At 44.0% G+C, this 15166-nt stretch overlaps 1 protein-coding gene and 1 long non-coding RNA gene across 4 annotated transcripts; both read right to left on the reverse strand.

Annotated features, from left to right (window-relative positions):
• Positions 1-1363: 1363 nt before the first annotated feature.
• Positions 1364-10014, reverse strand: LOC127332546 (uncharacterized). Of its 3 annotated transcripts, none has more exons than XR_007870528.2 (14): positions 9614-10014; positions 9389-9518; positions 9147-9280; positions 8858-9064; positions 8544-8645; positions 8071-8131; positions 7453-7575; positions 6714-6941; positions 6581-6613; positions 6389-6508; positions 5695-5839; positions 4238-4418; positions 3578-3690; positions 1364-1840 (listed from the first exon to the last, which is right to left on the reverse strand). It is a non-coding gene; the product is annotated as an uncharacterized lncRNA (long non-coding RNA). The 3 variants fall into 3 exon arrangements; XR_011756738.1 differs by having other exon boundaries at positions 3578-3649; positions 7796-8131; XR_011756737.1 differs by having other exon boundaries at positions 7796-8131.
• Positions 10015-10458: 444 nt separating this feature from the next.
• Positions 10459-12986, reverse strand: LOC139839308 (uncharacterized). The gene is made up of 4 exons (XM_071829353.1): positions 12693-12986; positions 12103-12605; positions 11660-11725; positions 10459-10930 (listed from the first exon to the last, which is right to left on the reverse strand). The coding sequence occupies exons 1-4, from the start codon at positions 12984-12986 to the stop codon at positions 10459-10461; spliced, it is 1335 nt and encodes a 444-aa protein (XP_071685454.1).
• Between the last annotated feature and the right edge of the window lie 2180 nt (positions 12987-15166).

Genomic DNA, 15166 nt, shown 5'->3' on the forward strand with positions numbered 1-15166 from the left:
AAATGGTAAAACATATAAACTAGTTGTGGCCACTGGACAAAGCTGTAGATTCAGGCAATGGTCGATGGGAGACCCAAAAACATACCACGTGTGGTTAGAGCGCTCAGTCTCGGAACATATAACAAGAACTCGGGTCCTAGGGGACATTAGTGAGTCAAAGTTCTGATGATTTCTCAAAGAGGCTCACATATGCCTCTACTTACCATTTTAGTTGTTAACAATAAGTAAAGCATGATTATCTCCAACAATATATCCATACACCAAGTGTCATGATTCCCCAACAGATAACCCGATAAGATGGCAATAACGGTAACGAGATAAAACAACACTAGCATGCACTACGACTTGCAAGGCAAACCCGATAACCAAACAACAACTGTATGAGGTTGGTGGAGGCAATATAGGCTGCTTGGGGTAACAAGTGGAAGGGACACGTGACAAGAACGCAACTCAAGGATAGAATATGGGAGAAGGAAAAATAAAATAGGTGAGCGACTCTTGCAGAGACAAGAGTATGGGAAATTCTTGCCTGTTAAAGGTTGCCGAGGAACATCCGGGGAACTTGTCGTATCTCACAACACCACTTCGCGATCCTATCCGGGAAGAAGCAAATGCTGGAACAAACAACGGATGCAAGTCTTACTACTATAGATAAAGAAGATCCAGCATGATCAAGATGGTATGCATGACATGGCAACGATGATGCGATGCAACTATCAGGATTAAGCGGGATCGGAACCCGGACAAACAATTAGGGTTGAAGTTGCATTTCCTACCGTCAAATTTAAGGGTGGATTAGCATGGCAGAACAAGGCAAGGGTGAGCTACTTCAAAGTTAAACGGAGCGGGGAAAACCATAGTCGGTGTCCGAAATACTCCGCATATATGTTAGGTGAATATGTGAAACTATCAACGTGTGACATGATGAAAGATGCAAACAAGCATTTGGATGGAATATTCATGTTCCTCATGTTTTTATGATCAACTAGATGACCTGTTGCGCTATCGCGCAAATGGCAAAGTTAAATCAGAAATTAAACCATAAATTTTAGCTTATTTTAATATTAAAAATTAGCCCAAAATTTTGCTTTAGTATTTTACATTCACAATTTAGTATGATTTCGCACTATTTTCTCAGCTTTTATGCTTTTGTATAAGCTCTTCCGCCAAATTATGGGTATTGTACCAAAAAAGATAGCACAATAAAAAAAGCATAAAAGCACAATTAATAATCGCAAAAGGAATGTATATACTTCAAGACAAAAAAAAGTTCGATTCGAGATATTATATATGCATTAGCAAAATACATATATAGAAAATTCAGTAAACAATATAAGTATAAGTATGTACAAAATCACTGGTAAATGCATAGGTTTTACTCTCACAGCAACAAATGTCAAAGAGCTTGATTTTCCTTCCGAGTCAAATTATCCCAACAAATAAATATTACTACCCTAATCCTAACCCTAGCAAGGCAATAATAATCAACAAAGCAGAATTTAAAGAAGAGGGGTGAGCAGCATACATATCACCAAAAATCCGAGAGACCGCAACAAGAAATACATGATCGATGCAACAAATCTTAGTTCTGTCACCTTACTATTTTATTACTACTGCTGCTTCCCTAGCGCCGCCGGCCTTCCCGCTGCCCTCCCGCTCGAGCTCGTCCCAGCCGCCCCGCACCAGCAGCCTCCTGCTGCCAAAATACACATCCGCCTCAAGGAGGCCAGTGCATCTTCTTCTCCATCTTGGGCTGCCGCAACTGCGCCCATGCGTCCCCCTGAAGGAGTCGATCACAGCCAGCCAGCTTAGCCTCCCGCCCATGCTTATGCTGATTTGCCTGGCAGGGTGATAAATTTGAAGCAAAAAATGAAAATAGCATGACAAATGTAATTTTTACTATCGCAAGTTAAGCTTTGTCATAAGCTGTCATAGGAAGGTGTGTAGCATATAACATCACCAAAACAACTATACAATAATGAATTTTTAGAAAACCTAGAGCTAGTTTAGCACATGCGTTATTTAATGCCCAACACATCAATAAATGCCGGGAGAAAACAGACAAGATGTATGATGTTGCTAGACCAAGTAGTCGTGCTTCTGAAAAAGTAAAATCTCAGTATACAAAATATTGTACAGTAATGCATTTCTTCAGCAAAATTTTCCTTCATATAGTGGATGAGAAGTGCAAACAGTAACAATTTTCACTGGTTAGTTGTAATTAGTTTCTCTCAAAAGAATTATGTTATGTTAAGGCGGTTGCAATTTTACATCAGATTACTGTCCATAAGCTATTTCAATGTGTTATGCAGTACCACATAGTGTTGAAATGTACTCCACCTAAATACACAAACTGGCCTTAACATAAGGGCCCTCTTTTGGAACAAAGAATCTCAAGCAATTTGAAAGGAACAGCTCAATTGCTGCATAAATGAAAAAAAAAACACGTACAATGCACCAGCCAGGGACTATGAAATAAACCCAATTCAAGGCAGACAGGCAGTGCTATGATGACACCAGATGAGCAGAAGCTGCCCTGTCAACATAGCCAATAAATATATTTGCAGAACCCCACATATTATACATGTAGATGTGTAGTGGTTAAATTTAATATGTGATTTAGAGACTGAAGGTAACCACATGTTAACATAACACTAATGTATACTAAGGGCCTTCAAATATGCACTCTAGTTGCATGGAAGGTTGCATGCCCACAAACACAGACTACCGTAAAAAGTCAGCGTTACTTAAAACCCTTGAAATAATAGATTTAGAAGTAATCATTCTACCAATAAGGGACGATGTAGTGACCATGTAGTGATTACTTTCATTCAGGACAGTGCAAAATACTGCAACTATTACTTTTATAATCACGTAGGGAACCAACAAAGCGAAACTGAGTATTATAACCAAGAGAAAAGGTCTGATGCTTTCAACAATAAAAAAAGTAGTAGTGTTTCGTTTCGTTATAAATTCACACCTTAACTATGAAGATAAGCTGGCCTAAAAATCAACATATGCTAAATTGGCTCTCTATGCCAACAGTTTCATAGCCAATGAACAATCTAATATTTCTATTACATGCTCTGCAGATTAAAAAAAAAGCGAAAAACGGTAATTCAAAATTTGACATGTGTCAAAAAACATTCTACTGCTAATTAAATATCCCCTCAAGGCGCCTTGTCCAAACAAACCCTTAAATGCATTGACCTCCTTGAGTAAGTTCATAAATTAAAGATAGGATAAAATATGCTAAAAGTGTATGAACCGGCAAATGAAAATACGTGGACAATACGAGGAAGACCATAATAAAAATTACATGGTAAAAACGCTAATGAAATGCAATCCCTGTAACCTAGGTTGGGCATGTCCTTGAAGCTATTAATGAGGTGATAGTAAATGACAATCAAAATGCATTTCACATGGAATAAAACCCCCATTCACTAAAAAACAATACATGTACAGTCCACATATATCAGAGAATGCTTAATCCTTAGATCTAAGGGTCATAGGTAATCATGTAAACGAAGGGAAGTCAGTGTAAGAATATTAATTGGAAAATACGAAGGGCATTTACCTGGGGATTGCGGTGCCTTTGGAGTGAGGTGTCGAATGGCCAATATAGGGTCGTAGTGAAGGTAAGGATAATCTGTTATATCCATAATATCCCACAGTCAAATCATACCAAACCTAGCCACGAAGAGTCGATTCAAATGAATAATGAAGCTGTTGTGTTGTGTAGTACGTAAGGGAAGCAATGTAAAGCGTTCTCCCCACTACAATATTCAAATGATGCAAGGAATAAAATCAAAAGGTGCAGGTAAGTATTTATTGCGAAAGTTAAATTTGTCTGCAAGCCGAAATCAAAAGGTGCAGGTAAGTTATTATTATTATTGCGAAAGTTAAATTTGTTTGCAAACCTCATTTGGATCTTTGCAGGGAAGATAAACAAATGTTTGAGAAAAAAATGGCATCGTGCCATGGCGCCTAAATAAAAGATATGCTATGAAATCAAAATCAGAGAGAAAGAGGAGTCAAAATGTGAATAGAGAGGGGCTCTGTAATACTCTCATCTAACACCATAATATTGAATCCTACAATTATCCAATTATCCATATGAGATAAATGCAGGGAGCAGAGGAGGCTCTGTTCTCAAGGAAAGAACACACAACCAAGATTGATAGTTAGCACTGTATAAAAGACATGAACACACAGCCAGTATATGGCATGAACACACCTCCGGATTAAGGCCATCACAGGGAAAGATAAAGAATAGAGCCAGCCCCGCTGCTTCTTGTCCACGCCGCCAGCATCTCGGCAACTCTAGCCTCACCGCTGCTTCCTCCCGCGGTCTGCCTCCCCTGCTCGTCCACGCCAACCATAAATATCCTGCCGCCCTCCTCTCCAATAGCTAAATCCTGAAAATGCAACAGGGAAAGATACACTTGAACAAATTGATATCAAGTTGAATGAATATATAAATGTAATATCCTAATAAAAGTCTTGGAGAGAACAATTTACAAACTTTGCTGAAATTAAAGTGATAAATAGCAAATATGATGGGAATGTAGAGGCAATTTTCCCCTGTTGAATCATGCCATATACAGCAGCGGGAGAGGAAAGCATAGAAATTCCTACCTGGGAATAACTAAAGAGGAATATCCCACATGCTACATGTTCCTCTATTGGTTTTTCTGTTTTAGTTGCTTATCCAGCATGCCGCTCAATATGCTACATGTTCCTCGATATAATACTCTTGGGAGATAACACAACAAACATATTTTAAGTACAGTCTAAGCACTGGCAATTTAGCATGGATAACATACAATAAGCACTGTTATAGGCCAGAGCAAAAAATGCTTCACAACTCAAGAAGGCGTTGTACAAGGTCCAAGCTAGTGTACATTTAGCATGACAATTAACAGTGTCTGTTTCCTGAACAAGACAATGAATGTGAGCTAAAAAAGACAAAAAGCGACCTATAGTAAGCACTATTCTCTGCTTCTTATATAAGACAATGTATGAGAGCTCAAAAGGAAATATGTGCATTGGGAATTTAATCCGTGAATGACAAAAGATGAGATATCATTTTTCAGTATTGAGCTACAACTAAATGAAAAATACACCAAAGAATTTTTTTGTCCCATAGAAAATGAAATAATGGTGCTTCATAGTGAAAGGAGCTTCCATGGGCATTTGATGGCAATACAAATCAAGGTCTCATCGGTCAAACAAATAGTATTGTACGTCAAATGATCATAGTGTGAAATAAACCCTAGGCATGGTCACACTACACATAACATACTTGTTGCAAATACATCCAAATATTTACTCACACATTGATATATATTCGAGGACTTTCACCCTGCACAGTAACCCCCGTCTCCCACTTTTCATAGCAGCCATACAGTCATGTATTCATATTTTCATTGCATTCACAGCTTATCTAAAACACTACAATCCCCACCTTATCTAAAGCACTACAATCCCTGATATTTTTTTTATCTCATATGACTTTAATTAACCAAAAGGATTCGAAAATGGCATGATATTCTACCCAACTAATGAAATAGCCATGAAGGGCTAAGGAACGGAGAGCATACACATCATTACCGAGAAAAACAGATCGATAAAAAGCTCCAATCACATGAGAATAGGAAGAAAAAGGATAGAGGGAAGCGAACAAAATTATACCTTCCAATCAATGGACAAATTAAGCTTTTGGACAACCCTAGTCAACATAAAGATCAACGGAACAACAAATACGCAACCATAGTCGTGGTGCGGAATTAGATCGAGCTTCACGCTCCCGCAGAAACTCTACATCTCGGTGTAGCCACTGCTAAAAAAAAGAAAGCATTACAAAGCAAGCAAAACATCCAAAAGGAAAATAAATTGTCAAGGTCAGTAGGTTAATCCATCTCTCTGGTTGCATTGTGGGACATAACATATACTATAACATAATTTGAGGTTATTAGAATTATTACTGCCAGATTCTCTTCAGCTCTTTAGGGGTGAAATTCAGTAGCCTGGACCCAACATTCTTCTCATCACTGTGGGCTAATATACATTGCACCAAACGATGCAAACCAGGGAAGAATGTAGAGTATGATATAACAGTTAACAGTAAAGGTCTCGAAAAATATGGTAAATAACTTATAGATTAAGAAGAGAGTTAAATTAGCCTATGGTGCTCCCATTAACCGTTGATCAATTTTATTACAAATGCATGAGAACACTACTAACAGTGCATGCTTAGAAAGATCACACCAAAACAGATCCACCATCACACAAGCTATTCTAGCCTAATTAACAGTTGACCACCATGTACTGTTTTTCGTTTTTAAGTATTGGAAGAGACATTACTGAGAAAATAAAGAGCTATTACCTAAACTTATTATGTCCCAAAAGTTATGAATTCATTGATGGAATTATCTTCCAATAACTCCAGTGCACACTTCAAATATCTCAATCCCCTGGTCAGACCTCATCGGCATATAGCTCAATCCTGGGGAAGAAACACAATGACTGAAGCTATCTGAAAAAACTGCAGTAGCATGAAAATAGTTCAATATTAAACCTGTTAGTTGAAACTCGCTCTATACATGGACACCTACAAATTTAATCACAGAAGGTAGTGAGTACCCCGCTCTATACATGGAATCACCTACAAATGGTTGACAAAGTTATCTAGAGGAAGAGGAGGGCCTTACTCGTGGAGCAATCTACCGGCGCCGAATCCACAGACCGAGTCGGTGAAGCTGCTCCTCCCTCGCCGCCTTCCGCTGCCCTGTCCAACCGCCACTTTCCACCGCGCCGTCCAGCCGCCACCTTCCACCACGCCGTCCAGCCGCCATCGTCCCTAGGTGCGTGGGCCCTGCCGCTGCCGGCTCCCGCGTCCAGCTGCTTAAGATTATATATCCTTTGCGCAAGTAAATAACCTGTAATTGAGTTGTACATCAACTGTACATCACCGATAACTATAAAGCACTGACTGATGGACTCGAAGGCACACGGGAAAAGCAAAAGAGAGGATCCTCAACTAACATACCCCTCCATCGGAAATCCTAGAAAACCATCCAGATCAGTAAGAATAGCAGAGACAGAACCAAGTGATGAATGCAAAGGAACTGAAGGATGTCGGCATGAAAATGATCTTGATGGACTACAAGGGGATCGTGACGTGAACTTGTCTCCCTTCTATGATCCTGCCACAAAATCCAAACACATCTAAATGACACTGCCACTGCACTACACCTAAATGGACTTGTCCCATGTACTTAGTTCTGACTTGCCAATGAATTCAAGAACTAAACCAACAAACGGAGAGATAATTCAGTCATTTTGAGCCCAAATTTATCCATGAATGTCTGCACTAATTAAATGTTCTATGAGCACCAAAACTTTTATAAGCAAACAATGTATTGGGTTTGGGATTTTTGAGAAGCTCACCTTGGCGTCTTAAAATCAGCCCTGCTCGCCGTTGCTCGACGAGAGCCGCTTCCCAACCCAGGGCTGATGGTCATGGAATAAAATAATCCTTTCATAGCTGAACTCTGGAGGGGGGAATCCAAGCTGCAAAACAAGATAAAGTTCAGAAATGACATTGTAGTACTAATGGACAACAAGCATAACCATGCATATGGAGTTGGAGTTGAGAGACCTAAACATCAAAAACAAGTACAATGGAACAGGGTGGCGAGGATAGGATGAGCTTGTCACCATCACCTAAACTACACTATACTCATGACCTCTACATACAAGCATTAGATGAGCATACAAAGCAGTGAAGTACCTGAAATAGTAAACATGGCATATGGTCCAGCGACCTGCTGATCCACACAGTGTGAAAAAGAGAAACACAAGACACCCATAGAAACACTCGCTAAGACTTGACGGAGCGAAAAGAATTCAATTAGAAATCAAGTAACATAAATCTTTCGCCTTCCAATGCCATTGCCATGTCCCAGCTAGATGATTACCCAGCTAATATCCCCACAGAAAGTATGCCTGAATCACGTAACAACCATCTGACCAGCACGATATATCACTTCTTTAAAAAATACATACCGAGAAGTGTTCTGCTGGTGGAGAGCATGTGTGTTCCTTCAGCATGTTCATCGGGATGGTCCTGGTAAATGAGGATGGAACAACACAAATTTAGTTTAACGGTATACTGTGAACCTTCTGGACAAAATGATCTGTATACACACATTGTAGTTCTCTAATGTGGGATGTTCATATAGTAGCACTTAATTCCAGATGCTATATTCCTGAAGCAAACTAAAAATACACTCAGTTCTGATTATCTTAAAATGATCAGCCTACACACATTTTAGTTCTTTGCTGTGGAATTTTAAAATTGTAGCACTTATTACCAGATGCTATATTACCGAAGCACACTCAAATACACTGCAAGTACAGTTTATATCAGAAGTATTCTCTCCATCAGTTGATTACCAAATAATACATGAAATGACGATCCGTACAAAAAAACCCATTACAATGTGAAGGCAGATCTTTCTATGAGAATTCTTAGGTACCTTACGGATCTTCATGTCATTGGTGATGGAGTGGCCAATCCTCTTGTAGAGCTCGAGCAACACGTCTTCCTCAATACTTGGTTAAATTTGCAAAAGAGGAAACTGGACCAAATAAGTCAAATAATTTAGGTAAGAGATCGATATTGTTAAGAAGATATAACTGGGACTCGTCGGCAAGGTAGCAGAGGTGCAGCTGCTGTGTGCTCTCATCCGGCCACCCAAATCCTAACCATGGAGGAGGCAGGCGAGAGTTTGGCACGCACTGACAACACATGCTCTGATTTGCTACTGCCATGGGATGTCAAGCCACCTACCTCACAGGCGTTCACCATCCCGCAACGACAACACATGCTCTGATTTGCTACTATCATCCACCTTTCCCTATTGTCTCGAACAACAACCTCCCTCTGTCTACAACTTCAATATGGCTACACCACTCAACAGCTTCGACGCGAACACGTACGGCCCGAGATCGCTCTGCTTCATCACTCGCCAGTCAATCCTTGATTTGAGTATTTCTCCTGCAAGAGTAAAGATGATTAGTGTCATTTGCCGCCAGTTTAGATAATGGTAGCAGTTCTAGAGCTAATGAATTCTATGTACCTTCAAATTAAAGAATGAACTAAGGGACAATGCCCTCCTTGACCAAGACAACTGCACAGCCGCCCCACCCTTGTAAGCCGCGCTCCGAGGGCCCTGCTGTCCCGACATATCTTCACAAGCTCTTCCAAAGATAGCTAATGAAATGGAATAGATCAGTATCAGTATGCTCATTGCTTTCAAAAAGAAAAATAAATATTTCATGACACAGAAGTATCCGTGGATTATGTACACACAAATCGTACCTGCACTCATATGGGAGCATACCAAGAATAAAAAGCACATGAGGAGAGAGTTCCCACATATTAAGCCATATACAAAACTATCCCATTGCAGTGTATGTCCCATGTCCCAAAGCTCGGTCATTAGCAAGTCCTAGATAAGAAAGCATTAACATTATATCAATAAAGTGGAAAGTCAAAGCACAAAAACTATTTTCTCAACAAAGTTCTTCAAATTAGGTTGTGCACCCGGCGGTGGCGAAGGCCCAGCGGCGAGCGGCTCCACGGCAGAGGACTGCTCCTGGAGCCGGCGAGGGCGCATCCCCTCCAACCATGCCCTCATCAATGCCACCCATGGGCCTCCCAAATGACGCCGAAACCAGCGGCCATCGGTGGCTGCACAAGGGCGGCTCGCGCATCTTGTAAATTTGATTGTTATCACAAGTTCACAACCACGCTGCTATACAATGCACTCGCCACTCAGTATACAACAGAGATAGTCTGATTATTAGTCCAGCCATTTTGAAATGTAGTGTGCATTTGTATGGAAGCATTCTTACCTCAAATGGAGCAAGGGCAGACTGCACATCCAATGTCACAACAGAGGTAGAGCTGCTATTATCATTGATGTAAGAATTTACAGTACACCCAAACCCTAGCTGCAAAAGAAAAATAAATTTGAAGAGGAGAGAATCAGATTGAGGGGAAGGCTGGTTTAGGGCCACAAACCAAGAAAGCTCACTTTTCCTCAGTTGATTTCATCAGAAAAGAAGAAAGGGCACTACAATCAACGAGTATCAAAATTTCTGGTAGCTAATAGCGTGTTGGAATTGGGATTTGGGAGAAAGCTCACCGCGTCCGGCCGTCCGACGAGCCTCCGCCACCACCGCGCGTCCAGCTGCCGCGTCCGGCGAGCCTCCACCACCGCCGCTTGAAGCCGCCGCCGCGTACAGCCACCGCGCCACGGGAGAGCTCCCTGCTGTCGCCAGCTCCCACGTCCTGGGAGAAAGCTCACCGCGTCCGGCCGTCCGACGAGCCTCCGCCACCACCGCGCGTCCAGCTGCCGCGTCCGGCGAGCCTCCACCTCCGCCGCTTCAAGCCGCCGCCGCGTACAGCCGCCGCGCCACGGGAGAGCTCCCTGCTGTCGCCAGCTCCCACGTCCAGCGCCTCCGTTGCTCGGGGCGCCGCTCCGATTGGAGAGAAGAAGAGGAGGTGAGGATTGGGGACGAGAGGAGGCAGCGGGGGCACGGGGATTGGATGAGGAGGAAGATCAGGAAGGAGGCGGCGCGGGGATTGGGGGACGGGAGCAGCTCGCGACGTTCTAGGTTTTCACCGCGGTGGGCAGAAACCATAGACGCGGAGAGCAGCCCTCTAGTCTCAGCCAAACGACCCCACTCACGTAAGGGCCCAACTGTCATGGACTTCTCAGCGCTGAGCGACTGTGAAAGAAAATTCACTGCATCGGACGGTGGTGGGTGAAAGTGGGGGAAGAATTTTACTGTCGCAGTAGAAACGGACGGCTCAGATCGTTTTGCCCCTCTCAGACCCCCTGGATGGCTGGGTAGTCTAGGGACATTTATAGAAGAAATTTTCATATAGAACACATTTTATTTCGAGTTACCAATTAAAAGATATTAACAATTGGTTTATTAGTAATTAAAATAGAAAAACAGATTTATTTAATTGGGGTAAGGACCCGAAAACAAAATTCTATCCAGGGGAGGACCCCGGGTGTTTTGAATATATGCAAGGGTTATCTTCAAAAGTGTCAGCGGTAAGGACCGCGGGTTCAGAAACAAAAACTGGCAGGGGCCTCTTTGCAAAACGGAAACAGATCTCGAGAGGGTGCGGCTGCAAAACTGCCAAGGAGGTTTGGTGGGGATCCGGTGGAGGCTAGGGTTTCGGTGGGGAGGCCGTGTTGGGCTAGGAGATGGGCTGCCGGCTGGGCCTGGTCTTGGCCTGGCCGGTTGGGAGCTTGTCTCCCTTTTTTCTTTTATTAAAACAATTTTCCTTTTATTATTTCCTATTTGTTTTAAAACTGGTTGAAAGAAGTTTTATATACGAAAATAATTAGAGAAGAATATGTTTCCATTTGAGACAAAGAGAGGAGGAATAAGTTAGCAACAAAAATAAAGTTTAATAAAATATTTTTGTGGATCAAAACGATGCATGATGCCATGATTATGCGTAAAAGAAAAAGAACAAACAAATCTAATATGGGGATGATCCTGGGCTGCTACATGCCTCCTCTAATGTTGCATATCCTCGGTAGCTGTTGTTGGAGTAGCCATTGACCTGATCTTGACAGACTCTCCATGAGCTGTAGATTCCTCGAACCCGGCCGCGAAACACCACATACCTCTAGCATGGCAAAAGAAGAAGTTAGTAATCACAACAATGAAGCAATTCAGACATGAGCAATAAAACAAGACAAGTGTTGACAGCAAATCTGAAACTAACAGGGGCATGCATATCATTCCAAAAGTCAATCAGAAGTTTATCCTACACTACCGTGGTGTCGTCCTACCACCACAACACAAGTGGGTGTCTCATCCTAACACCGCAAAGTTCACCATCACCTGAGGGGTTAGTATATACCACCTCATAATACTTACAGAAGGGGGCCAAATGTTTTTCATCCTAGCTATAGCCAGAATATACATCATCATCATCGCCATCTCCATGCATGCAACCCTGATCCACCGCCTCAAGGGCACCACTAGTTCTTGTCGTGGTACTTGCCAAGGTAGTTCCTCAGCCAGAGGACGCGGTGTGGCTCGATCATGCCGATGAAGCTGGATCCCTGGGCCTTGTGGTCGACGAGGTGGATGAGGGCGACCATCAGATCATCCTCGGTGAAGCCAAGCATTTCCATCACCGCATTGTACATGCCAGGGTGCATGTCTGTGGGCTTGTTCGCCCTGATGGCATGTGCGACCTCCTTCACAGCAACAGTCATGTTGGTGAAGGCCACCAGCTCATCGTCAGTGAAGGCACCTCTCTTCCTCTTGCCGGCGGTCGGCTTCTCAGGTGCGTCGGTAGGCTTGTCAGCATCGAGGTTCACTGTGTCGGACTCCTGGGTGTCAGCATCCTCAGGTGCAAGAGGTGGTGCAGGCGAGCCCAGGGGCTCACTGGATCCCATGGCGTACTTCCCGGTGGCGAGGCCGAAGGAGAAGATGGTGTGCATCTCGTCGTAGTTGGCGATGGGCACATTCATGAACTCCGATTCCTTTGGGTGATCCTACGATACGAAGGGACAAACATGTCAGTTTTGCTCGTGGGTTATCAAGAAAGTTAGTGAGGACGACTGAGTTAGTGAGGTGCTCACCGCGACGTGCCCGCAGTAGTGCTCACCCTCAAGGACGGTGCATTTGGTGTCCTCGCACCACTGAGCACCGCTTAGATCACGGAGCCTGCTAATGGTGACCCACCTCTGCCTCCACTTCCTTAGGTGGTTATACACCTGAGTGGAGCAGACGGTCACACCACAGTGGTCAGCTAGGCCCTTCGTCACAGTATTGAGATGGACTTCCTTGAAGCCTTTGTCAGTTCTCACTCCGCTCTGGATCAAGCCGCACATCTTCTCCAACACGAAGCTGGACATGAAAGGAAGCCATTTCATGGTGGCATTCCTTTCCTGCTTGGTCTTCAACAAGGCCCTCTCCACTTCCCTGCGGTTCTTGTTCTTCTTAGGTGGCCAGCCTAGCCGCCACCTCTGCCGCTACCTGTGCCACCAGGTCAGACACCGGCAGAGGGGTGACCTTCGACTCAAACGTGGGCTGCGAATTGGGAACTTGTGAAGGGATCTGAGAGTCCCCAACGCAGACAAGTGTCTGGCTGAACTCATCACAGAAAGAGTCCTACACACATCGTAGTACAACCTAAATCAGACAAGCAGTTCATTGCAACGGTGAATAGCACAAACCCTTGCAAGATCATGGCAGGTGAGCACATTTTTTACTAACCCCTGCTACAAGAACAAACCCTAGGCAAGATCATGGCAGGTGAGGAAATTTTGGACTAACCCCTGGTTCAAGAACAAACCCTAGGAAAGATCATGGCAGTAGCATACGGAAATGTCGAATCCTAGCAAGATCATGGCAGGTGAGCACATTTTGGACTAACCCCCGCTACAAGACCAAACCTAGGCAAGATCTGACAAGTCCTAACCTAGATCTAAACATCACCGCGGTACGGGGATAAGGGATGGCTTACAGTCATGGCCGGAGGTGAAGATGCGCTGGACCAGGAGGTAGCCAGAATGTACTCGCCGCCGCCGCTGCAACCGTCGCCAACCGGAGATGCGTGCGCCTCTTACCTACTTGCCGACGGGAGGAGGAGCTCGAAATTTTGGGGGGGGGGGGGGGGAGACAGTGGAGGAGGGGGCAGAAATAGGCCATGGCAAGCGGCGGGAGGTGACGGAATCCTTCCCGCCCCCTTTTCGCTTTTCGCCGATGCGCGCCGCAGCTCCCGCCATCTCCATTCTCGTCTCCGCCCGTGCGACGAAGATCCCACTTTGCATCAGCGGGCGTGGAGATTTGCCTGCACCGCTGGAAACTACCGAACCGAGCGTTCCCCCAGGGCCTGGCCCGACACTGCTTTGAGAAGTGGTTCCTGCAACAATGCGGCTCGGCCCAGGCAACGAAATGGGCCAAAAATTGCTGGCCCGATGCGAGACAAGGGGGATGCGAGAAACCAAACGCGCCCCAAGCTCACCATTTCCTAGAGCGATCGAGCTAGCTCGTCCAGTTGGATAGCCTCACCGTCCAGTTTCGCGACTCTACGCTTTGCGCAAGGGATGCCGCTGACACCTCCGATGACACCTCAGCGCGAGGCAGGCGGACCAGCTGTTGCTCCTCCCTTGGCGTGAGATCCATGGCCTAAGCCGGTGGTGTTGGCTCCCCTTCCCGATGTCGCTAGTATACCATATGTCGCCGCTGTGCTGGACTGGCCAATGGGGGATGCTGGAGATCAGCGATCTCATCGATGACTAGACGCCCAACGTTGCTCCGTTTGAGATTTTCCATTTCTTTTAACAATGTCAAATATGTATTCTATCAATGAAAAATCTATCAATTATATATTAAAAGTACATGACGGGCTAACCAGAAATTCGAGAATTAGCTAGAAAATCCTACAAAAATCAGAATCATCTGACCGTCAATTTTGTACATCAGTATACGACAGCCAATAGATCTTGCTAATTGAATTACTGACGAAAATAAATTACCCACCTTTAACATTATGTAAAGATACTGTTTCGTTTCCTCTTTCCATGAAAATAGAATAAATACGTCTAACTTCCTTGCTGAAATCGATTAGATCGATCTACGATGCCACCGCCGGCCGATCTCCAGGTAGAACGCATCTGCAATCATAGCTGAAAGACTAATTTTACGTCTACGGGCCCAACGTAAACAAACGCGTGGTCAATTTTGGTGACTAAAATATGTTGGACCCCCGATGCCCTTAACTAACATAGCGACTCACGTGAACCAGAACGTTTTCTAAAGGGTAGAGAATTTTTTTTCCAAAAAGAAGTGTTGTAAAACTGCAAAAGAGCATTGAGGACCAGCACACAGTTGCTAAGATTTTCCTCATCAACTTTGTAATAAATCGCTGCTGCGGCGAGCCTACTATAGCTAGTAGTAATAATTATCCCCGTTTATACTCCAACAGCAAGGTGCAAATGTACATGAACACACTGTCCATTGTGGTTCCTGTAGGCCAAAAATAAGGCCCAACGGCCTGTCGCAAGCGGTTTGCGTTCGCGTGAGCTCCATTTCTAGAACATAAATGCAA

The sequence above is a fragment of the Lolium perenne genome, chromosome 4, assembly GCF_019359855.2.
Source record: "Lolium perenne isolate Kyuss_39 chromosome 4, Kyuss_2.0, whole genome shotgun sequence".
Classification (NCBI taxonomy): domain Eukaryota; kingdom Viridiplantae; phylum Streptophyta; class Magnoliopsida; order Poales; family Poaceae; genus Lolium; species Lolium perenne.